Source organism: Chelonoidis abingdonii, chromosome 6, assembly GCF_003597395.2.
Source record: "Chelonoidis abingdonii isolate Lonesome George chromosome 6, CheloAbing_2.0, whole genome shotgun sequence".
NCBI lineage: Eukaryota > Metazoa > Chordata > Testudines > Testudinidae > Chelonoidis > Chelonoidis abingdonii.
In genome coordinates, this window is record NC_133774.1 from 93,133,494 (window position 1) to 93,157,402 (window position 23,909).

A 23,909-nucleotide genomic window follows, 5' to 3' on the forward strand; every position below is an offset into this window, starting at 1 on the left:
TAGTCCAGGCAGCATTATGCGGTGATGGGGGAAGAAACCCAGCCTCCCGCTGCCTATGATAGTCCAGGCAGTACAGAATCTTATTCCTTTAAGGGACATGAAAGGCGGAGGCATGCTGATGGAGCTCAGCTTTCAGTTGGCTATGAATGAAGACTGGTTACCAGCTGTTCTGTGACATCTGCCAGAAATGACCAGGAGTCATTTTCCATTTTACCCCAGTGCACCCCCCGGCTGACTTCACCGATGGCCAGACCGGAGCACTCACAGGCTGATGATGATCGATGAATAGCAGTCATATTGACGTGCACTGGGAGGGGAGCTGGTTGTCTAGACGCTGCAAGACCCCAATCTCCCAGCAGCATGCAAGTAGACGGTAGGGTGACATTGAAAAAGAAACATTTTTTTTCCCTTTTCTTTGGGGGGGAAGGGTGTAAATTTGATGACATATCCCTGTAACACCTGGGAAAATGTTTTTGCCCTTCAGGCATTGGAGACTGCGGGACCGTGGGATAGCTGGAGTCCTCAGTCCCCCTACCTCCTTCCATGAGCGTCCATTTGATTCTTTGGCTTTCGTTACGCCTTGTCAATGCAGCACTGTGCTGAGTCTTTGCTGTGCCTCTGTCTATCATAGCCGGAGATTTTTTCAAATGCTTTGTCATTTCATCTTCTGTAATGGAGCTCTGATAGAACAGATTTGTCTCCCCATACAGCGATCAGATCCAGTATCTCCCGTACGGTCCATGCTGGAGCTCTTTTTGGATTTGGGACTGCATCACCACTCATGCTGATCAGAGTTCCATGCTGGGTAAACAGGAAATGAAATTCAAAAGTTTGCAGGGCTTTTCCTATCTACCTGGCCAGTGCATCCGAGTTCAGATTGCTTTCCAGAGCGGTCACAATGGTGCACTGTGGGATACCACCTGGAGGCCAAAACCGTCGATTTGTGGCCACACTAATCCTAATCTAACATGGCATTACCGATTTCAGCGCTACTTCTGTCGTTGGGGAGGAGTACAGAAATCGGTTTAAAGAGCTCTTTATATCGATATAAAGTGCCTCGTTGTGTGGACAGGTGCTGGGTTAAATCGGTTTAACGCTGCTAAATTCGGTTTAAACGTGTAGTGTAGACAAGGCCTAAGCTAGATCAACTTGAGTTATGCTATTCACATAACTCAAATTTCATAGCTTAGATGCATCTTTCCCTGTAGTGTAGACAAGGCCTTAGTTAAGACAACTTACCTCTGTCCATTCATGATTCACCAACCCTTAAATGAAATTCCCTCACCCATCTATAAACTGTTTTTTATTATCTCTCATACACTTAGATTGGACTCACTGCTGATGGGGGAATAATATACTTTGGTCTTAACCTATCTAGAGAACAGCACCCCTTTCTCCTCCATTCTCCCCTTGAGTTTCGCATGCAGATCAGTATCTGAGCACAGAGCAACTCTGTACTTTTGCTGTCTTGCTAAAGTAAAGCGCAGAAGCATGACTGTCACAACTGGATTCAACTATTCCTACATTAAAGAAAGATGTTTGATTCTGGTTTTGAACTAATGTCTTGTTTACAATTTTGATATTTCCCAGAATGACTCTGAAGATGATGTTATAAATGAGGAGGGGTTAAGAAGCAGGAATTTACAAAACAGGGATGCTGTGCATAGTAACCCAGTAAGTTTTTGTTTTTCTTCAAATTAAATAATATCCAGTCACTAGAGTAACCATGTTTACATTCAGAATGACCCAGAAACATAGTAGGGTTGGTAATACTGTCAAGGCAGAAAATAAATATGCACTTGTGATAGTACATCCAGGAATAAAATGAATAACTGAATTAGAACTGAAATCAGTGAGCCAGTCCTGTTCTCAGAAATCCATCAAAACAACTCTATCCAAAATGTACATGGGGCATAGCAATGCTGGTCATGATGAGTACTAAAGGCAGAGAGCTGACATATGGTATGTCTGCACTTTGAGTTGTAAATGTAATTTCCAGCTTGAAGAGACATTGCTAGCTCTGAACAAGCTAGGAAGCTAAAAACAGCAGTGTAACCATAGCAGTGGAACAGGCTAGCCATGTCAAGTATATGCCTAGCTTCTTGGATGGGTACAAACTCAGGTGGCTAGCCCCTCCTGCTGCTTTTGCACCTCTGTGGCTACACTGCCATTTTTAGCTTCCTAGCTCGATCAGCTCTAGTAAGGGTATACCTTTAAATCTGGAAATTACACCTCCAGCTCAATTTGCTGATATACCTGCAGAGGTGGTGGTGACAGTTTTCCATAGAAAGTATTATAAATAGTCTAAAGAGCAATGGAGCTCTTCCAGATTCAAATCTATGTAACTGAGAGTAGAATGTGCTTCTTTATGGTAAATTCTTTGCTACTATGTGGCCCCTGATCTTTTTTTCTCTGTCTTTATCAAAACAGTTTTTATGGGTTTTATTTAACTTATTAATCTAAAACCTCATGGGCAGATTCTATACTGTAAACATTTTTGACCATAAGCAAATGGAATTCCACTTTCCAGAATCCACTGACACTGAAAGAAGTATTTTCTTCCTCTTAGGTTTTGCTGTTTTTTGGAAAACCACAGTGAAAATGTTGGTCTGGCTCACCAACACTTGTAGTGAGGCTATTTTTCAGACAGGATATAAAATGAGACCCTTTCTCCCTGATTTGAGCATATACTTGGTTTTGCGCTGTAATTACCCATCCACTAGATAGCCCAAATCCCAGGGCAAGAGTAAATAAGAGGCAACATTCAATGGTCAAAGGGTGACAGAAATGCTGTACAGATGGTTTTACATCAGATGTTTCTATTTCATTTCCTTTGGCTGTATGACTTGGCCCACCACATCTGGAGTACTGTGTCCAGTTTTGGGACCCCCACTACAGAAAGGATGTGGACAAATTGGAGAGAGTCCAGCAGAGGACAACGAAAATGATCAGAGTGCTGGGGCATACGATTTACATGGAGATGCTGAGGGAACTGGGCTTGTTTAGTCAGCAGAAGAGAAGAGTGAGGGGGGATTTGATAGCAGCCTTCAACTACCTGAACTGGGGTTCCAAAGAGGATGGAGCTAGGCTGTTCTCAGTGGTGGCAGATGACAGACAAAGGAGCAGTGATCTCAAGTTGCAGTGGGGGAGGTCTAAATTGGATATTAGGAAACACTATTTCACTAGGAGGGTGGTGAAGCACTGGAATACATTACCTAAGGAGGTGGTGGAATCTCCATCCTTAGAGGTTTTTAAGGCCCGGCTTGACAAAGGCCTGGCTGGGATGATTTAGTTGGTATTGGTCCTGCTTTGAGCAGGGAGTTGGACTAGATGACCTCCTGAGGTCTCGTTCAACCCTGCATGGTGAGTCACTAATCACTTAGATATACTAGAGTTAGTCAAAAAATGTTGAAATTCAAAAGTTTTCGTTCCTTCCTTTACCTTCGAAAGGTCAGACAATTCCGGAATTTGAACTTCGGGCTTGTCTGCATGGTGAAGTTAGTGCATAGCAAAGATTTCATCAATATTTTCACAAAAAAATCTTCATATTTCAACCAGCTCCATTAGATGCTTTAGTTAATATATTTGCCTATATTGAAGTCTTGTCCAGTGACTGAGTTTGGTGGCAAGAGGCCTACAAGCAGTGGTAACGAGTTTTTCATTTGCTGCCCTTAAATGCAAGGAATAAGGTGTGAGTGTGCAAGGCCAACATTTTTTAGACTTCATCCAGGGCAAGAAAAAGAGTTAATTCATCACTAGCTACTCTGATTGCCTACCATGGTTCTGCTCTTCCACCATGTTACGCCAGGTTCTGATCTTTGTCACAGCACTGTAAATCTGGAATCCTTCTAGTTACTCCTAAAATACATGGGTCAAGATGAGATCAGAATTTGGCCCACTGTGTTTGTGGTGGGCCCCAAAATACTATTTTTTGGAAGTAAATCCAATCACTTGGAGAAATATAGGGTAAATGCTCACTGGCAAAACTTCAACAGTCTGTACCACACTCCAGCAGCTCATACGCTACAGTAATTTCTAGCAGAGCTGGGAGGTTTACGGGGGAGGTCCTCAGTTAAAATATTGTAGACTTAAAAGGGCACAGCAGTGTGGAACCCCTAACAAATGTTTTCGGACACAATGAGTCTGAAAGCCAAAAAAATCAAATTCTATTCCAAGTTCATATTTTTTAAATATTTTAACTCAATAGACATAGATTCAGGGATATTTAAAGAAATTGCTAATGTATAACCCAGTGGGGGTGAGGGAGGGTGTTACCATTCCGCCTCTGTGCCAATTCTCTGAAGATATGAATTGTTACAGACCACAGCTACAGAGCTATAGCTCAAGCTGCAGTAGTTCATGCTTTTAATTCTGGAGGTCACCCAACGCATTCAGTCCCTGGTGTGTCAGCCAAGAGAGCTGGTGTCACATGAGACAATTCCAGCTGCTTCTGAGGCAAATTATAATTATTTTCAAAACCTTAACTATTCAGTACCTTTGTTATAGTCTACTTTAAATAGGAGAGGGGGACAAAAGAAACCCACTTTACAAACAGCCGTTCCTTTATAAGGGTGTTATGTATTAGAGATACATAAAAATATTTTTTTTAAAGTGGAACTACAAATTAATCTAAAGAGCCATTAGTGAAATTCTTCAGGTGAGAAAGTGTACTGGTAAGGTAAGATTGTGCCCTTAAGACCCAGCCCATGCTAGAAGGCAGAAAGATGGGCACTGGGCTTGGGAGAGCTGGGTTTGACTCCTGGCTCACCCAAAGAGTTCCTGCATGATTTGGGGCAAGTCACTTAATCTACCTTTTTCCTTAGTTCCCTCTCTAAGGAAATGAGGATAGTGCTACCCTACCTCACAAGAGTGCTATGAGGATAAAATCCATTAATGATTGTGAGGCGCTAAGATTCTAGGAAGATGAGGAGTATATAAGAAAAGATAAGAAAATTAGGGGTTTTCTACAGAAAATTTCAACAAAAACAACAAATTTTCAGCCAAAAACTGCTGAAAACCAACATTTGTCAGTTTTGTATTTTTTGTTGAAAAAAATTGAGGAAATGAGGTCAAAACTGGGGGGTCTCACTGCCCCACTGTGGCAGCGGGGAGCTGCAGGGTCCCCCTGCCCCGCAGTAGCAGCTGGGGAGCTACAGGGGTTCCTCTGCCCTGCGGTGGCAGCCAGAGGGCTGCGGGGGTCCCTCTGCTGCTTTGGCTGGCAGGAAGCTGTGTGGTACCCCTCCCTGCCTGTGGCAGCTGGGAGCTGCGGAGTACCTCTGCTGCCCATGGCAACTGAGAGCTTGGGATCCTGCTGCCTCAGGCAGAGGTGGTACCTTACTGCTCCCTGCCACTGCAGGAGGTGGTGGAACCCTGCAGCTCCCAGTTGCCGAGGCTGAAGTCATGGAGGTCTTTGGAAATCATGGATTCCATGGCTTCTGCAACCTCCATGACAAAACCGTAGCCTTAATTATGACTCCCAGGAGTGCTCCCTTCCCAAGACACTCAGAATAATATTTTAGCCCCCACTGTTTTGGGTAATGTGGCTCAAGTATTTTAAGCATGACTGTATCATGGCAAAACTGAGAGTTAGGAGGTTTCACTTGGGAAGATAGAATGAAAAATGGGCACATTTACTTCGCTCTATGTGATCAGCTGTAAATTAGGTTTGAGTGTCTTGAATCAACATATCCAAAATGAACAGATGCAGTATAAACCCTAATTTAACTATAGAGAAAATGGCACTCTGATAGCCTCATCCCTTTAAATCCATCAGGATACGGAGGTACAGTGGAAAGAACCCCTTGGTTGGCAAATACTACCTACAGTATGAGTGGCTTGATTCACGTTTGATTTTCATTTTATTTCCCAGTAAATATCAAAAAGAGAGTAATCAAAGTTAAGTAGAATAGGACAAATAATATACAATAGTCTAGCTCCACAGAGCTGAAAGGCTTTCAAGGCCCTTTCACGGAAATCTGAATCACGAAGGTTAAAAACAGACCTCTATCCATGTAGTTTTGGACTATCACATAGGAAAATGAGTGGCAGCTTCTGAGCAAAAAAAAATTTTCCCTACATGCCACTTTAATTATTTTGTTAGTTTTCCCATTGAGCTGTTTTGCTTCATGGTCTCCCTGGAAACTAACTTAGGGCATTTCAGAGCTTTCAACAGAGTGTATAATATGCAGCAGAAAAAAATAGATTGAAGGGGAGAAAAACCAGTGATAGGTCTTGATTTATAAACTAGTTTTGTGAATGTAAGTAGCATAAATATTTATGGTGTATAAAGACTAAAATTACTCAACACACAATTCCAAACTATCAGCCAACCTGAAAAAAAACTTCTTTGGAGGCTAATGTATAGTCCATAGTATGGTTCCATCAGTAAAGTGTTCTGGCTATGTTTGATGCATACTTTATACCTCAGAGAAATATGGTTTATGAAGGAGCATGTCCCTGCCAACTTCTAGTCAATTTCCTTCCTCAAGTAACTATCTCAATCTACTTCTTTCCCTCCCCCAGCACTGCCTTTTGTCCCCTCTGCATTCAAATCAGGTGGTTTCCTCCTTCCCATTGTCTAGGTGCCAGCAGAGGGTAGGGTCACAGAGAGCACAGAAGAGAGGGGCTCCTTGCTCTCAGTTCCAGTACCTGGCCCCACCCCAGTCTTGAGCTGTTGGGAACTGCTATTACAGGGAAAGTCCTTCTGAGCCTCCATATCACTGGTCTGGAGCATGCTCAGTCACTCTTTGGGGATTGGGCATGTCCAGTTTGTTTACCTGTAAAAGTTGTGAGGGGATAGAGCATGCTCAGTTCAATGTGGATTGCATATGCAGTCTGGTCAGCACTAGGAGCATGGTCAAGGTGGATAAAATCTGTAGAGTTTTTAGCTGTTAAAATCAAAAGCTGTCGTATGTAAACTACAAAATTCCAAAGGCTTATAACTTGGCCAGATTAGTTATTTCTATGAAAATCGGCCTAAAAGGATATCCCTGGCAAAAAGGCTACCTCCCTGCCAAACTTCAAGTCCCTATTCTAAAGCATGGGGAGTGCTAGATATTTTCAGATAAAACGTTTCCAGAATGTTTTAAACATGGGCAAAACAACATCGTCTTCCCTAACCACCTTCTTGGAAGCAGCTGGACCACACTGACTGAAACTCACCAAAAAACATTGAGCCTTGGGCAAACACCTGGCATGGCAAATATCAGCCTAAGTGGTTAAAGTTTGGCAAAATTATAATTAACTGAAAACAGGGTCTTATAATAAGAAGTGTCAGGTAACCTTAATAGGCAGTGCTACAAGATTCACCTACAATATAAGATTCACTTTTGATCATTTATACAAAACTATTCTGTTCTTGGTTCTTTTCCTCATCTAGTAACAGAGGGGACAAGCTAATCTCCTTCTTTACCTCCCCCTTTTAAATTTTATGGGCTTTGAGAAGGTTCAAAATTCAAAAAGCTCATCACTTGACAGCTATGCTATATAACTACTGGGTTTGCTTGATGTTAATAACAGTGTTGGTACCACACAGCAGAATCAGAGCTGTGTATGCAAAATGAGAGAGAATGTGTGTCATGAATAGAGCTAGTGGAATGAGATGTTACTCTTGAGAGTTCCTGTTGAGACTGCATGCCGATTGTGATTCAGCTACACAGAACGAAACCAAATTTTGCCCTGTAAAACCACCTCACCCAGCTGTCTTTAAGAGAATCTTCTCTTTTGAAGGCTACTCAAGAAATATGTCATATTCACTATATTTTTATGTATCTGTTTTCCAGGAGGATACACACATCAATATCGAGAGTGATCAGCATAAAAACAAACAAAACTCAGTAGCTGAGAAAACATTCTTAAAAGGGTAATTTTTTTTTTTTAATGAGCAGGTTTTCCACCCATTTCACCCTCACTCCAAACAAAAATTTGCCAGTGTCTCAGCCTCCTTCATGACAGGCAAAAATTCAGCTGCCATATTACTAAGCCAGACAGTCCTTTGTATCTCCTAGTAATTTGTGTATTAAAAAAACTACATATCTAAAATTTAAAAAAAAGTATATGATCATGGAACTGAGCATGTTATTATGATCCGGAATCTTTGCAAATTAGAGAAGCTAATATTTTTACATAAACTAGATTTGCCCGTTTGATCTAACGGCACCACTTTTGCATAGTAGCTTATACAATAGTTGAGCCTGTTAACGGATTCCTACTGAAAGTTCAAGATTCATCATTGCCATGCATACTGTATAGTAATTCACACCAGTGCAAAGTAGATGTAAACCACTACCATCCTGATTTGTAGTGTTTTACACTACTTTGCACAGGTGTCAGTGATTACACAATGAATTGAGCTGATAGTCCCTGTGTGTGTGTGTGTGCATCCCATCTCCATAAAAGAGGTTCCTGAGCTTGAGATAAAATACTGATTTTTGAATTAACATGTTTCTGCCACATTGGGTTGGGAGAAGTTTTCATATAAACACATTGTGCTCTGCTTTACTCTTTCCTTCAATTTCTATCACTTCTTTGTTAGGTATTGTCTTCACAACTTTCAGTTTTGAATCTCAGTCTTCCTGTTTTATAGTTCAGCAAGCTCTAGAAACTCAGCTGCTGGGTAGCCAGGTATTTTGAAATCATTTCATTCAAACTGGGTTACTTGACCTGGCCATATGTATGTAGAATTATCCAATTTATATGCACACTTTGGGACTTTGGATCCATAAATTAAGTAATGCATAAAATATGCATTACACACTTAACTTGGAAAACCAGGCCCATAATTTGGTCAGTTTCACAAGCAGTCATAACATTAAAATATTTATCTTAAACAGTTAGCATTAGTTTTTATACCACACAACTTGTAAAGTAATTAACTACTTTTACATAATCAAATGAACTATTCTTCTCTAGTCACTCCTCCCTGCTCTTTGGAAACTTGTGGTTTTATTAGCATTTATGAAACAATTTCCCATTTTAAACTTTTAGGGCCATGTTTAAAAAAAGGGTGGAAATCACTGTAATTGTGAGTGCAAATTAAGCACTTAAGTGTCTAAATAACCATTTGCAATTACCCCATAGTTGTGTGTACAAACTAAGCATCGGCAAACACGCAGTTCTGTGCACATTTTTGAGCAGACTCTCATTCTCAGAATCACGCCCCTAAAGTCTAGAATATTAGAATCATAGAACTGGAAGGGACTTCGAGAGGTCATCTAATCCACTCCCTTGCACTCGTGGCAAAACTAATTATCTAGACCATCCCTGACAGGTGTTTGTCTAACCTGCTTTTAAAAATCTCTAATGATGGAGACTCCACAACCTCCCTAGGCAATTTATTCCAGTGCTTAACCACTCTGACAATAGGAAGTTTTTCCTAATGTCCAACCTAAACCTCCCTTGCTGCAATTCAAGCCCATTGCTTCTTGTCCTATCCTCAGACGTTAAGAAGAATAATTTTTCTTCTTCTTCCTTGTCCAATTTTTTCAATCTTCCCTCACAGGTCATGTTTTCTAGACTTTTAATAATTTTTGTTGCTCTTCTCTGAACTCTCTCCAATTTATCCACATCCTTCCTGAAATGTGGTGCCCAGAACTGGACGCAATACTCCAGTTGAGGCCTAATCAGAGCGGAGTAGGGCGTAAGAATTACTTCTCATGTCTTGCTTACAACACTCCTGCTAATACATCCCAGAATGATGTTCAATTTTTTTGCAACAGCGTTACACTCTAGACTCATATTTAGCTTGTGGTCCATTATAACTCCCCCGGATCCCTTTCTGCAGTACTTCTTCCTAGGCAGAAGTGTATGTGTGCAACTGATTGTTCCTTCCTAAATGGAGTACTTTGCATTTGTCCTTACTGAATTTCATCCTACGGTATTTACTTGAGACCATTTCTCATCCAGATCATTTTGAATTTTAATCCTATCCTCCAAAGCACTTGCAACCCCCCTCCCAGCCTGGTATCATTTGCAAACTTTATAAGTGTACTCGCTATGCCATTATCTAAATCATTGATGAAGATATTGAACAGAACCAGACCCAGAACTGATCCCTGCGGGGCCCCATTCATTATGCCTTCCAGCATGACTATGAACCACTGATTATTCTCTGGGAACGGTTTTTCAACCAGTTTTGCACCCACCTTATAGTAGCTCGATTGCATTTCCTTAGTTTGTATATGATAAGATCATGCGAGACAGTATTAAAAGCTTTACTAAAGTAAAGCTTTACTACCACTTCCCCCGCTATCCACAAGGCTTGTTACCCTGTCAGAGAAAGCTATCAGGTTGGTTTGACATGATTTGTTTTTGACAAATCCATGCTGACTGTTACTTATTACCTTATTATCTTCTAGATGTTTGCAAATTGATTGCTTAATTATTTGCTCCATTACCTTTCCGGGTACAGAAATTAAGCCGACTTGTCTGTAATTCCCTGGGTTGTCCTTTTCCCCTTTTTATATATGGGCACTATGTTTTCCCTTTTCCAGTCTTCTGGAATCTCTCCTGTCTTCAATACTTCCCAAAGATAATCGCTAATGGCTCATATATCTCCTCAGTCAGCTCCCTGAATATTCTAAGATGCATTTCATCAGTCCCTGGTGACTTGAAGACATCTAACTTGTCCAAGTAATTTTTAACTTGTTCTTCCTCTATTTTAGCCTCTTCTGATCCTACCTCTTTTTCACTTGCATTCACTATGTTAGATGTCCAATCACCACAAACCTTCTTGGTGAAAACCCGAACAAAGAATAGTAATGAATCTATGATAGGTAGGAGTGGGAAGTTGAGTAAGGGCAAAGAAGATGAAGGGCACATGTTAGGAAGTTATTAATTCTGATTTATTTATAATACCATTGAAAGTTCCAAAATAATTTAAGGTTTATCCACAGCGCTTTATTATTGTTCCCCAGGTCATTTTGTTCTTCCATCAGCAGCTAAATATAATTATTTGCAGTAAAGAAATCTCTATTTACACAGTAATACAAAGAGCACTTTGCTTCACTTGAATTACTCTGAAGCTAGCTTTTGATGTCACTAAACACAGAGTGGGAGTAGAATATCAGGCATACGATGGGGGTAGTGGTATGCCTATAAAATTTTTATTTGTGAAATAAAACTTCAAGATGGACCTAACATTTAGCCTATTTTTTCCCGCGTTCTTGAAAAGTCCATTCATTATGTGTCCTTTATTTTGAAGGCCAATGCCTCACTGATTTATTTTAAAAAAAAAAATCACTCCCAATAGCCTAGCATTCCTGTGTCACAAGCCTTGAAACAAATCAATCCATTAACAACAACACGTACAAAGAGGAGGAAGAAAAATTGCTTTTCTTAACCTCTGAGGATAGGACAAAAAGCAACGGGCTTAAACTGCAGGAATGGCGGTTTAGGTTGGACATTAGGAAAAACTTCCTAACTGTCAGGTTGGTTAAGTACTGGAATAAATTGCTTAGGGTGGTTGTGGAATCTCCATCATTGGAGACTTTTAAGAGCAGGTTAGACAAGTTATCCATCAGGAACAGGCTAGATAATTAGAGTCCTGCCACGAGTGCAGGGGACTGGACTCGATGCCCTCTGGAGGTCATAGAATATCAGGGTTGGAAAGGACCTCAGGAGGTCATCTAGTCCAACTCCCTGCTCAAAGCTGGACCAATTCACAACTAAATCATCCCAGCCAGGGCTTTGTCAAGTCTGACCTTAAAAACCTCTAAGGAAGGAGATTCCACCACCTCCCTAGGTAACCCATACCAGTGCTTCACCACCCTCCTAGTGAAAAAGTTTTTCCTAATATCCAACTTGAGACCATTACTCCTTGTTCTGTCATCTGCTACCACTGAAAAGAGTCTAGATCCATCCTCTTTGGAACCCCCTTTCAGGTAGTTGAAAGCAGCTATCAAATCACCCCTCATTCTTCTCTTCTGCAGACCAAACAATCCCAGTTCCCTCAGCCTCTTCTCATAAGTCAGACCAATGGTCTATCTAGCCCAGTATCCTGTCTTCTGAAGGTGTGCACAGAACAGGCAATCATCAAGTCATCCATCCCCTGTCACCCATTCTAAGCTTTTGGCAGACAGAAGCGAAGGACACCATCACTCCCCAACCTGGCTACTAGCCATTGATGGACCTATCCTCCATGAATTTATCTATTTCTTTTTTGAACCCACTTATAGTCTTGGCCTTCAGAACATCATCTGGCAAAGAGTTCCACAGGTTAACTGTATCCTTTCATGAACATACCCTATCTTAACTATCTATTACTAAGTTGTAAAATAAATCTGTCGATTACAATATCACTGTAAGAGTACACCGTTGCAGGTAATCGCCAATAATCTTTAATTCGTTCACCAACAATTAAAATTGATAAGGCTGTTCTGTCTTATATATGTGTCTTTCTCGTCAGCTTTCTTTCCTTTCCTTGTATCTAATCTCTTTGCAGAGGCTTAGAGGGTAACTTAATGTCCTATGAAATCATAGCTATAATTTGTATGGCAATAGAAATTCCAGTAACAAAAACTGACAGGTCAGAAGCAAACAACATTTATCAAAGACCTGTTACTGTTTGACCTGGTGAGCAAACTTCTTCCTAATCAGTTGTTTGAGTGCTAATCTGAACTAGATAAAAATGAGTCACATTACAGTGGCATGTGTCATTTCCTGTTTCTTTAAAATTAATCATTATTTACCACAGCATAAGGAGAAAGCTCATGCTAAATTTCACTGCATATTTGATTCCAGCTGCATCTGTTTACCATGTGAATACAGTCTGGATAATTATTATCCTTAAATATATCTTTGCTTTTCTAGTCTAAAGGTTGTCAGAAACTGACTTAAAGAGTCATTTCTATAGCTGTGAATTCTTTCCAAGCTTACACAAAGCTTAGGTGATTGTCTAGCTTAGTGATTCTCAACCCACAGCCCACAGGGTGCTTGCAGACCAATCAGCACACATCTGCGGCCCCATGACACCCTCAGGGCCATATAGGTAGTATATATATTCTGTGGTGGCCCACATAACACACAGAGAGCTGCATTACTGGTCTAGACACATACTTTGTACCACCATATATCATATTAATGAAAATCTGGGTGAATTCATTCCCTTACACTGTTCTTCCCTTACATCTTAGTACCATGGTAAAATCCCATGGCATTCACTATAGATATGAAAAAAGAACCAAAAACGGGTCACTTAACACCTGGGAAGGGCAGATGCTAAGATACACTCACAGTATTTCGACACATTAGGTAATTTAAGCTTCCATATAATCAAAGGTTTGATAAATGTTGAGTGCCTGTAATGATGGGCTATATTTTCAAGAGATCCAGAATTACTACAATGATTTTTTGCATGGAGCTTGGCATGCACAAAAAACTACACCTTTGCAATAAAGCTCAGGATTATTGCAGATGTGCACACAAATCTGGTAACGAGTACACTAATGACTAGTTAAGAGCCTAACTAGTTTATGTTAATTCCATTATCTAATTTCCACACAGTTACAGTAATTGCGGACACAGTGCAGTTGTGCATTTACATGTGCATTTTGTGTGGACAGACCCACATCTTAATCTTTCAAAATTTTGGCTCGTTAAAGGTCTCACAAATCCGTTTTCATCCTACTAGTCCAAAGTCAAACAACTAATACTAAAATAGTTCCAAAAAGATAGCCAAGACTGTCAAAGGAGTCTTATTTTGCACTTTGGAAATGCAAAATTAACTCTGGCAGTCCAGAAGCTTTGATAGATCTACTGCAATGTTTCTATATGAATTACTCGTCTTTCTGCTTTGGTGGGATTTATTTCTTTGTTCTGTTTGCTTTGGTTGCTTGTGTGTACTTCTAGGTATCTGGAAAGGAAATATGAGGAAGCCTGTGACTTTTGCAAGAAATACAAAACCAGAATTCGATATGTGATATATGGAATTTTAATAGCAGGTACTTTATTTTTTAAAACCATAGGAAATAACTTTACCCTCTTTCAGTTTTACTTTGATTTCAGGCTATGCATGTTTTGCTGTCAATGTTTGAATGAAATAGTGTGAAGTAGAATTTAATTGATATAACATACTGGAAAACTATGAGACATTTTTACAAATAAAAGTCTATCAAATCTTTCTGAATGTTTTTGAGAAGATATAGGAGATTAAAGTGAATTCTAGTCCTGGATAATGGTTCCAGACTGAAATTCTCCATTTATTCAGCAGACAAATACAGCCAGAGCAATAATAGTGGAAGCTTCCATATGCTGTGCCACCAATATGCTTCATCTCCGACCTGGACAGACTACATTTAGGGATGAAAAGGGTAGTTCAGTTACCATGTCCATTCAGTGATCAGTTTCTCTGCTGAGACAGTGGGGTCAGTTATCTTAAATTATATCTTCTAGGAGCTTGCTTGAGACTACAAATTCCTATACTATACACCACTAAACAGCAATGAGATACTAATGATTTTTAGTTAGTATCGATTTAGACTGGATTCAAATCAGTGTTCTAGAAGTGAAAGGCTCCTTGTCCTATTAATATTCTCCTACCTGAGCCGTTCAGTGCCCACGCCAAAGTGTTTCTTTATGGAAAGGTCATGCCATAAAGCCTCAGCATTCCAGCATACGTACAGAACTCATTCAAATGGTCCTGTTTGTCCCTCTCCTGATTGTGCAGTAAATTGGGTTGTTCCATTCTGTCCTTTTATGAGCTTCCTTTTGAGGTCTCCGACCTAAACTTTTACAATAACTCTCAGAATAACTCAAGAGAGAGGCTTCCCAAGAACATGTCAGTGTTTAATATATACAACTTGCCTTACAAAAGGAAAAGAAACTACTGCTTCATTGTTATAGGCATGCAAAAGCAGGTAATTATTTATGTGTATTAAGTATTCTGTTGCCCTACATTTTATCCAGGAAACTGTCATGTGCCAAATCCATTTGTAGCTAGTTACTGCAGGCAGCAAATTTGTGGCCTAATCCAAAGCCCATTTAAGTAAGTGGAAAGGCTCCCATTGATTTCAGCAGGCTATGGCCAGGTCTACACGAAGTGCGAAAATCGATTTTAGATACGCAATTTCAGCTACGAGAATAGCGTAGCTGAAATCGATGTACTCACCCGTCTTCACCGCACGGGATCGATGTGCACGGCTCGCCATGTCAATTCCAGAACTCCGTTGGTTTTGGTGGAGTTCTGGAATCGATGTAAGCGCGCTCAGGGATCGATATATCACGTCTAGATGAGACGCGATATATCGATCCCCGAGCAATCGATTGTAACGCGCCGATACGGCACGTCGTATAGACGTGGCCTATGAGTCAGGCCCTTGTTGCAGAGATAGATCTCTGAAAGCTTCTCCTTATTTATGGAATAGGCACCATTATTTTTAAATCACTCTGTTTGTGCATAGAACACATGCTGCTTCATAGGATGTTTCACTTTGCCCCAGTGATCAAAGAAACTGCCTTCTTCTAATATATGGTAGGCTTTATTCAGCCAGAAACACGTCATGGAAGCCCCTAGAAGCCCATTTTTATTTGGATTACTTGAATACAGGAGCAAAATTATTTCTTGTTTAATCTGGAGATTATTGTTTAATGTACACCTTAAATCAGTTGTTATTAGATTCTTCTCTGCTGGTTTCTTTACTTATCCCTTACTCATCCCTGCCCCATGTCCATGAGCCAGGTCCCATCTCATCTCTCCTCCTATCCCATCTGCTAGCTATAGGTTCCAACCATTCTTATTTAACTGCATTGCTCTCCTCTTCCTCATAACTATTTATCCCTGAAATGTTTATAGTGCGCACATCAATGTAGTAGCTTTGGTATCTACTGTTGCCACTTACTTCAGCAGGGCCTAGTTCTCTCTCTCTCTCTCCCTCCTAGAAATATTTCCTGCCCTCTTACTGGCTTCCAGCCTTCAAAAGTCCCTTAACCCAACCCGACATTTAAGCCAGGAATCAGGAAGCTATCCTCAGGACAGCACTTAAGCACATGCTTAGCTTCAAGCTCATCCTCAAGTCTCATTGAAATCAAGTGGAACTTAAGTACATGTTCAAGTGCTTTCCTGAATCCGGGCTTTGCTTTCCTGTTTCCTAATTAAAGCTCAAGTAAGTAAATAGCCATCTGTTGTGTGTTTTGCTTGTTTGCTTTTTTTACAGGACATGTGTAACTGACATACATATGCTTGTTTCCTTGACAGCTTACCTGATGATAGTCATCGCAGCATGTGTCCTGAATTTTCAGAGAGCCCTGGCACTTTTTGTACTCACTGTTCTAGCCATCTTCTTCATCTGCTGGGATTTTTTAATAGCCAGATATGAAGACAAAATAGTTGAGTTCTTTTCCCCTTGTGAAAGGTTTCTGAAACAACAGTGGTTTTGGCTAAAATGGTAAATGAAACTGGCTTCTTACTTATGCAGAGGGACATAATATCATTAAGTTAATTTAGCCTTTTAGCTGTTTATAAATTTTATGACTTCACTGGGACATTTTTAAAAAACCATTTTACTGTTTTCACTGGGAAGTGAATGTAAATGCAAGTTAATAAGCACCCTGAATGAATCTTTCTCCAATATTAGATCACTGCTATTCAAACCATTTCTTAGCTCTCAAGTTGTGTCAGGTTCCCCATTAAAAAGCATAATTCTCAGGGCTTTATACATATCTACGATGAATAAATTGTTGAAGCCTGCAATGTATTATATCTATATCTAATCTGTCTAGGTATTGTATGGCCCCATCACTGTGGTATCTGAGCATAATTTTACTCCTCGGGAGACAAACATGTCTGCTGTGCAAAATAACATGTTATTAACAAAGTGGTTGGTTATTTGGAGCACTTAGGATCAACTCCTCCTGGCCCCTACCTGTCAGCAAAAGGAATACCACATTAGAGTGATGTACTGGAGGGGAATCTTAAAGGTTCCCATCCTGTTAAAATCCTGACACAAAAGAGAAAGGAAATTGGCCAAAATTCCTGCCTCTGGTGCAGTTCACACCGCTTTCTCAGTTATTCTAGGACTCAAGAACATTTCTGAAGAGCAATTTTTTTTTATTTTTTTATTTTTTGGTCTTCGGGAGGGATCTGTTTGCACTTAATAGCAGGAATTTTCAAGTGTTTCTATGGGGAGAATGCTCCCAGACATATGTGCTCATAAAGGGCCTGATTCTTCTCTCATCTCTACTGATGTAAATCCAGTGCTTCACTGGAGTTAATCCTGACTGACACCAGTGTATACATCACACCAGTCAATCCAATTATAAAAGTTGAACATTATATTGTCTCCAGACAGTCAGAACAGAAGTAGTCACAGTGGTGGCATGTTCACTGGGAGGGAGGGGGCAAAATGGAAACAAGCTGGGAACACCCCCTCTGCCCAGCACTATTCTGAACTCAAAATTGTGCAGAGGAGACCCCCACACACACTCTGGGGGCAGTAGGATTCAGATGGTGCATGTGGTAGAAAACTGCAGAGAGGAGCCAATCAGACACTCTAGCCAGCAGGGACAGAAGCAGCCAAAGCCAGGACCTCTGGACATTCAGAGAATGTTCTCTAGTTTTAACTGGACTTTCTCTGCCCTATGCTAACTGGCTGTTGCTCCAACCCACTTCCCAGCCTGTTTTTTACCTCAGGTTCACTCCACACCTGCCCCTCTTACCATCTTCTCCCCTTCCCTGTCCCCCTAACCCTCCTTCCCTTTCTGATCGCCTCCTAAGTAAACCTCACCCCAAAAATTAATAAAAAATGTGGCACAAACATGCCATTTTCTGCCATCACATTGTTCACTCTGTTTGTGCATTCTACCCCTTCCCCCGCCCTGTGTATCACCTATTTAGATTGTAAGTGCTTCAGGGCAGGGACCATTTTAGGTACTAGCATAATAAGCATGCTGATTAATAACACAGAAGAAGGCTAGTCTAGTGGTTAGGGTACTAGCTTGGACCTGACAAACCTAGGTTCAATTCCGTGATGATGTGGGACTTTCAGCTTGACTATTGACAAATCATTTGGTCTGCATGCTTCAGTTCCCCATTGGTACAATGGGGATAACAGTACTGCCCTACCACAGACAGGTTTTACAAATGTTTGTGAGGTGTTCAGATAATACAGTAGTAAGGACCATATAAAATAAATGATCAGTATACTGTGTTGATTTACAGTAATTGAGACAAGCTATACAAATATCCAGCCAAGTGCAACTTGTTTGTTGCTTCCTTCTTTGGTTATAGGTAAGAGAAGATATTGTTGTTAAAATGGGCTAACGAACAGATTCCTCAGTCCCTCCCCCCTCTGCAGGCACATGTACTTCTGATACCTGAGACTTGACAAAGGATAATGGGAAAAATTTTAGAGTAGCTTGTTCAAATATTCCAATCACATCATTGCCCTATTGTAAAACCTGCAATACAGACTTTTCTTAATTTTGATTGGTTTGTGCCACACATTTATTCATTTATTTGTAGCTTTTGGCATGTTGTTATTGGGCACACATATTATTTTTTCCTGGGAAACAATTATAGAGAGAGAAAGAATGGTCTAATGTTTAGAGTACTAGCGGGGATCTCAAAAGACCCAAGTGCAGTTTCCTGCTCTCTCACAGACTTCCTGTATAATTTGGACAAGCCACTTAGACCCAGATCCTCAAAGTTATTCAGGCTCCTACTTTTTAATAATTTCAGTGGACATTAGGAACCTAAATATCTTTGAGGATCTGGGCCTTAAGCACTGTGTGCTTCAATTCCCATCTATAAATTGGTGATATTAGCACTTCCATCTCTCACACGGCTGTTAGGATACCTACACTGAAGACTGTGAAGGGGCCAAAATGGGGGTCAAATAGGTACCTAAGATGGTAATCAATAATATTAATAGCTGTGTCTGAGATAAGCCAGAGCTAGTCCAAAAATATCTGAAAGTTCAACAAAGTATTTAAAATGGAAACAACAGTTGTGCAAAAAAGCAAAACTATTTTTCCTCTATTTTGACAGTGATTAGAGAAGGATTCTGGTGGTGGTTTGGTTGTAGGGTGACCAGACATCCCAATATTATCAGGACCATCCTGATATTAGTGGCTTTTTCTTATACAAGCAACTATTACCCACCCTCCACATCCTGATTTTTCACACTTACTGTCCGGTCACCCTATGTGATTGACAGATTCTTATTATATTCCTATTGCTGCTAGGGTAATGTTATCTCTGGGTAATTGCCTATTTATGTAGAGATGTATTTTTAAGAATTTCCCACCGGTGCTCAGAGGCTGAGATGGGTGGTCTTTGATGTAGCAGTATTGATCTGAAAAAAACTAAAATAAAATAGAAATTGGAGTAATGGATAGATCTTCTTTTTATCAAGATATTGTGTATGATGATATATTTGTTTCCCTTTTGATAGGGTGGTGTGGATAGCTCTTATTGCAGCTATCATTTGCTGGCTCATCTTTGACACTGCCAAACAGGGAACCAATCAGCTCATCTCCTTTGGTGGGCTTATGATGTATGTTCTCTTGATGTTGATCTTTTCCAAATACCCAACCAAAGTAAGTATTTGGCTAACTCTTGATCTTTTCCTTCATTTTGACCAGGTCTCAAGAATGTACTCACTAGGACTGAACAGTTTCACCCAGCCAACTGCAATTTATGCATAATGATATAAATTTTCTAAAAATCTAACTGTAGTTACTATATTTACCGTACTACACAGGCAACCTGAATTCTGGCATTTCCTAACTTGAGTGCTGGACTTCGCAACTTTAGTTTTAATGTAGTATTGAGAGATACCTATATGGTCATAAGCATGGATGCATTTGGTCAAATACTTGTACACTTACAAAAATCTTAATCATTGTTCTGATAACCAGCAGTCACAGTGGGCCTGACTCTGAAACCCTTACTAACGCTGAGTGGTACTTCATGTTAAGAGTTCCACTGAAGTCAATGTGTATTTTGTGAAGACAGTGGAACTGCTTACATACAACACTACTCAATTTGAATAAGAAAATGCGCGTGAGAGTTGCAAAATTGTGCCCAATAAGAGCAACAGAAAATCTAGGATTCTCTAGATTTAGACTCTGACTATAACATTTTCTATGCTCTGTAAAATTGAAATACAAGTCTATACAGTACATTTTCACCATTTATCTATAATAAGAAAACAAACCATTTCACTCTGACTTTGTGTAAAAAACACAGTACATGTTACATTTAATAGCTCAGGGTCAATTGGTGAAAATTATCCTTGTTGTTTGGCTGGCACTCAGGCTTCAATGGTCTATGTCCCTTTCTACATATGTTCAAATAATCCTATTGACAATGAAGACACATTTGCTAGAAGGGTATCGGCATGAATCTGTTTTGGTAGTATCCAGTAAAAGGGAGAAGGGGAGCATCAATGGAAAAATGGAATGAAGCACACTTCAGTATCTCCTAAAACTTTAAAAAACAATGAGCCATATCCTACAGTCCTTATTCATCTTATGTTGTGTCCTTAATCAGATGAAACTCCTATTAATGTCAGGATTTGCCACAATGGGAGTTTTGCCTATTTAAGGACTGAATACAAAATGAATCTGTACTTCAGAGATGTTGTTTTTCCTAGTAGCAATGACCAGTGCTATTAGCATTAGGTAGGGTATAACTCCATGGAAAGAGGGAAGCATGAAGAGTGCAAAGTATTAATTCAAAGGCCCTCAGAGGTGCAAGGCTTATGCTCTAATTCACTCTACTTACCCCTTCACTATATTTTCTAAATATGCCTGTTGGTTTATTTATCTTTGTTTTCCAAGGAACTGTGATAGCCGCTTCAGTACTCTGCACTGGACAGATTTTTGGAAAGGTTGTGCTTTTATTGCCAGAAATCCCTGTTCAGTTTTTACTTGCTCTTTTTATGCATAGCACTAGTGTTTTTCATCTGAGTCATACATTAATCCACTGTCTGGTTCATTAGATTGCGCAAAGCCTCCTGGAACACTTCTATATCTATGCTGAAGCTTTTCATAGCCAAGGGAAAGAGCATCACTAGAACTCCAGAGGATGCTCATTTTGTCACTCTGTCCTCCTGACAGCCCCTTCCATTCCTGAGAAATGACTGTTTGACTTTTACCCCATAATCCTTTGCAAAGCATTACTACCAGTAACTGAAGTGAGAATTAATAAGTGCCAGATCTGGTGTTCTCCCATGGGTCTTCATTACATCTAATTGGCCTATTTTATTAAAGTGGGAGCAAATCAGCAAGGCTGTACCTTACTTCAGTCTTTGTAAATTGATCAGATTTACAATATACAAACTGTGATAGCAGAGCAGAAAGCCTGAAGTATAGGGTTATAGTCATCCATTCACATTTCCAGATGGAATAACCCAGGGGTGGCCAACCTGTGGCTCCGGAGCCACATGTGGCTCTTCAGAAGTTAATATGTGTCTCGTTGTATAGGCACCGACTCCAGGGCTGGAGCTACAAGTGTCAACTTTCCAATGTGCCAGGAGTGCTGGCTCTCTCCACCCCAGAGCCTCCTGCACGCCACAAAACAGCTGATCGAGAGGGAAGGAAGGCACCAATTGGCAGGGCTGCCAGTGGGTGGGAGGCACTGGGAGCAAGGGTGGGAGCTGATGGGGGGCTGCTGATGTATTATGGTGGCTCTTTGGCAATGTACATTGGTAAATACTGGCTCCTTCTCAGGCTCAGGTTGGTCACCCCTGGAATAATCCAATAATGAATGCTTGTATATTATTGTAATCATAATATTTAACACTCATGTAGCCCTGGCAGGGCCAGGCCATGGGCAGCCTGTGTACACCAGTCAGTTAACTAGTTCCAGTCTGAAGACAAGTGGTAGGCTCAGGGGCAAGCCAGGTCAGGATACCACAAAATTAGGCTCAGGAACACTTGCAGGCAGGAAGGAAGTAGCAAAGTCAGCATCAAGCTGGGTCAGGATACCAGGAAGTCAGAATTAGGCACCTAGTCAGATGCAGCAGGCAAGTAGCAGTCAGGGATGAACCAGGGTCAAAAGTCAGAGTTTAGGGTCCAAAGCAAGGCAAGGCCTAGGGCATGAGCAAGCAAGCATTGTTGCTCAGACAGTCCCTGTGTTGGCTTCCTAGTTTATCAGTGGGTTGCATGGGCAGCCACTCAGGCCCTGCTCAGTGGTACGTCCTGCAGTATCTAGCTTCCAGGGGTCCTCTAACAAAAACCCAGCCTAAACTTCCTATGCAGAAGCGTCAGCAGCCTAGAGCCCACAGGTTCTTCTAAGCCCTTTTTATTCATAGACGTTCAAGTACTTTACAAAGTTGAGGAAGCATCACTCTTCCTGTTTTACAAATGGGGAAACTGGCATAGTCAAGTGCAATGACTTACCAAGATCACATAGTGAGACAATAGTAGTCTCCTATTTCTCAGCCCAATGATTTATCCATTTATATGAGCAACATTGTGATGTTATATTAGCATGTAGTGATATATTCACTGCTATGATGAAAGAAGAATCATGTTAACATTTTCATTGTCTATTGCATTCATATAACAGTTATTTCACCTCTGTACTATATACAGGGAGGGATATGCCTCTTGTTCTTTTCTTATTGTTCTTATTGTTCATGGTTTGTGCTCTTCAGGGCTCAGCATGCAATGCTCCATCTTTATCTGAGCAGTTCTAACTTGGATCAAAGAGATGAAACCTCCCTGTGCTCCATTTGGTAGCCCCAATATACTACAATGTAGCTAAATTATCATTAATTATATGTATGTTAAACTAACATATTTCTTTTCATATCAAGTGATTTCTGTATTTTCATTTTTCTGTATGGCTAGGTTGCCTGGAGACCAGTATTTTGGGGAATTGGATTGCAGTTTATTCTTGGACTTGTTACTCTGAGGACTAAAGCAGGATTTGATGTATTTAATTGGCTGGGTAGGCAGATACAGGTAAGGCATTAGCCAAAAAAATAAAGTTCTTTTCTTTTTAACATTTTCTTTATTGGGGTATTTATATTAGAACAGGAGCATGTTGACCGCAAAAGTAAACAAGACACAAATAAGAGAAAGTTGTATATATTCTACACAGTATAAGTCTGCAGTCCCCTACTATTCAGAAGAGCTACCTTCTGTTACATATGAATATGGCACTAGAAACAGTCAGCCAGATTATCAGAGTCAAATGTTTGTTTCTTGAACACAACTGTCACCTTCTTTTCCTCTTGGGATGAAATGTTCCTAGGCTAATGCACCAGGTGTTCCATAAAGTCAATGGGAGTTTTGCCATAGAAGTCAAAGGGAGCAGAATCAGATCCTTACTGTTTTGACTTCCTGGGAGAAATAGGGTCCTCTGTGGGGTAACCTACCCAGTAATCAGATCCAGTCACCTCATTTCTCTCTGCATACTGTCTTCAAATGAGCATGTTATTCTTATGCCAAGTTGTCAGGCCTAAGGCCAGGCCTACACTACAGAATTATGTCGACCTAACTTACGTTGTCATACAGCCACCACCATTATTAAATCACTTGTGTGTGTGCACACTTGACTTCTTGTGTTGGTTGTGCATGTCCTCACCAAGAGCACTTGTATCATTTGTTTTGTCGGTGTGGGGCATTGTGGGATGGCTCCTGAAAGCCAGTTACAGTTGACATAAGCAACACAGTGTCTACACTGACACTGGGTCACCCTTATTACATCAACCATCAGGCTATGCCACACAGGCAGGTAGTGTTACTAAATTGGCATAGAGAGGCACTTCCGTTGCTGGGAGCCAAATTTAAGTGAAGACATTTCCATAGCTAAGTTGACACAAGGCTACTTATGTCGACCAGCCCTGTAATGTAGAGCAGGCCTAATGAATAACAATTAGAACATGCCCCATCCTTGTTTGACCATCACCTCATTTGAGCTGAAATCAGAACCCACCCCATCACCAGGCAAGAGTATCATACTG

The 23,909-nt window shown here is 40.6% G+C and overlaps 1 protein-coding gene across 5 annotated transcripts in view; it reads left to right on the top strand.

Annotated features, from left to right (window-relative positions):
* SLC28A3 (solute carrier family 28 member 3) overlaps window positions 1-23,909 on the top strand; it is a 67,463-nt gene that overhangs the window by 14,291 nt on the left and 29,263 nt on the right. For 2 of the 5 annotated variants that reach the window (XM_032800120.1, XM_032800122.1), the window contains exons 2-7: window positions 1,591-1,674; window positions 7,782-7,861; window positions 13,846-13,937; window positions 16,190-16,379; window positions 19,386-19,530; window positions 22,792-22,905. In XM_032800120.1, the coding sequence (XP_032656011.1) occupies window positions 1,591-1,674; window positions 7,782-7,861; window positions 13,846-13,937; window positions 16,190-16,379; window positions 19,386-19,530; window positions 22,792-22,905 (705 nt within the window). Of the gene's footprint in view, window positions 1-1,590; window positions 1,675-7,781; window positions 7,862-13,845; window positions 13,938-16,189; window positions 16,380-19,385; window positions 19,531-22,791; window positions 22,906-23,909 lie in introns of those variants that run through there. The other 3 variants (XM_032800121.1, XM_032800124.1, XM_032800123.2) reach the window with 3 other exon arrangements.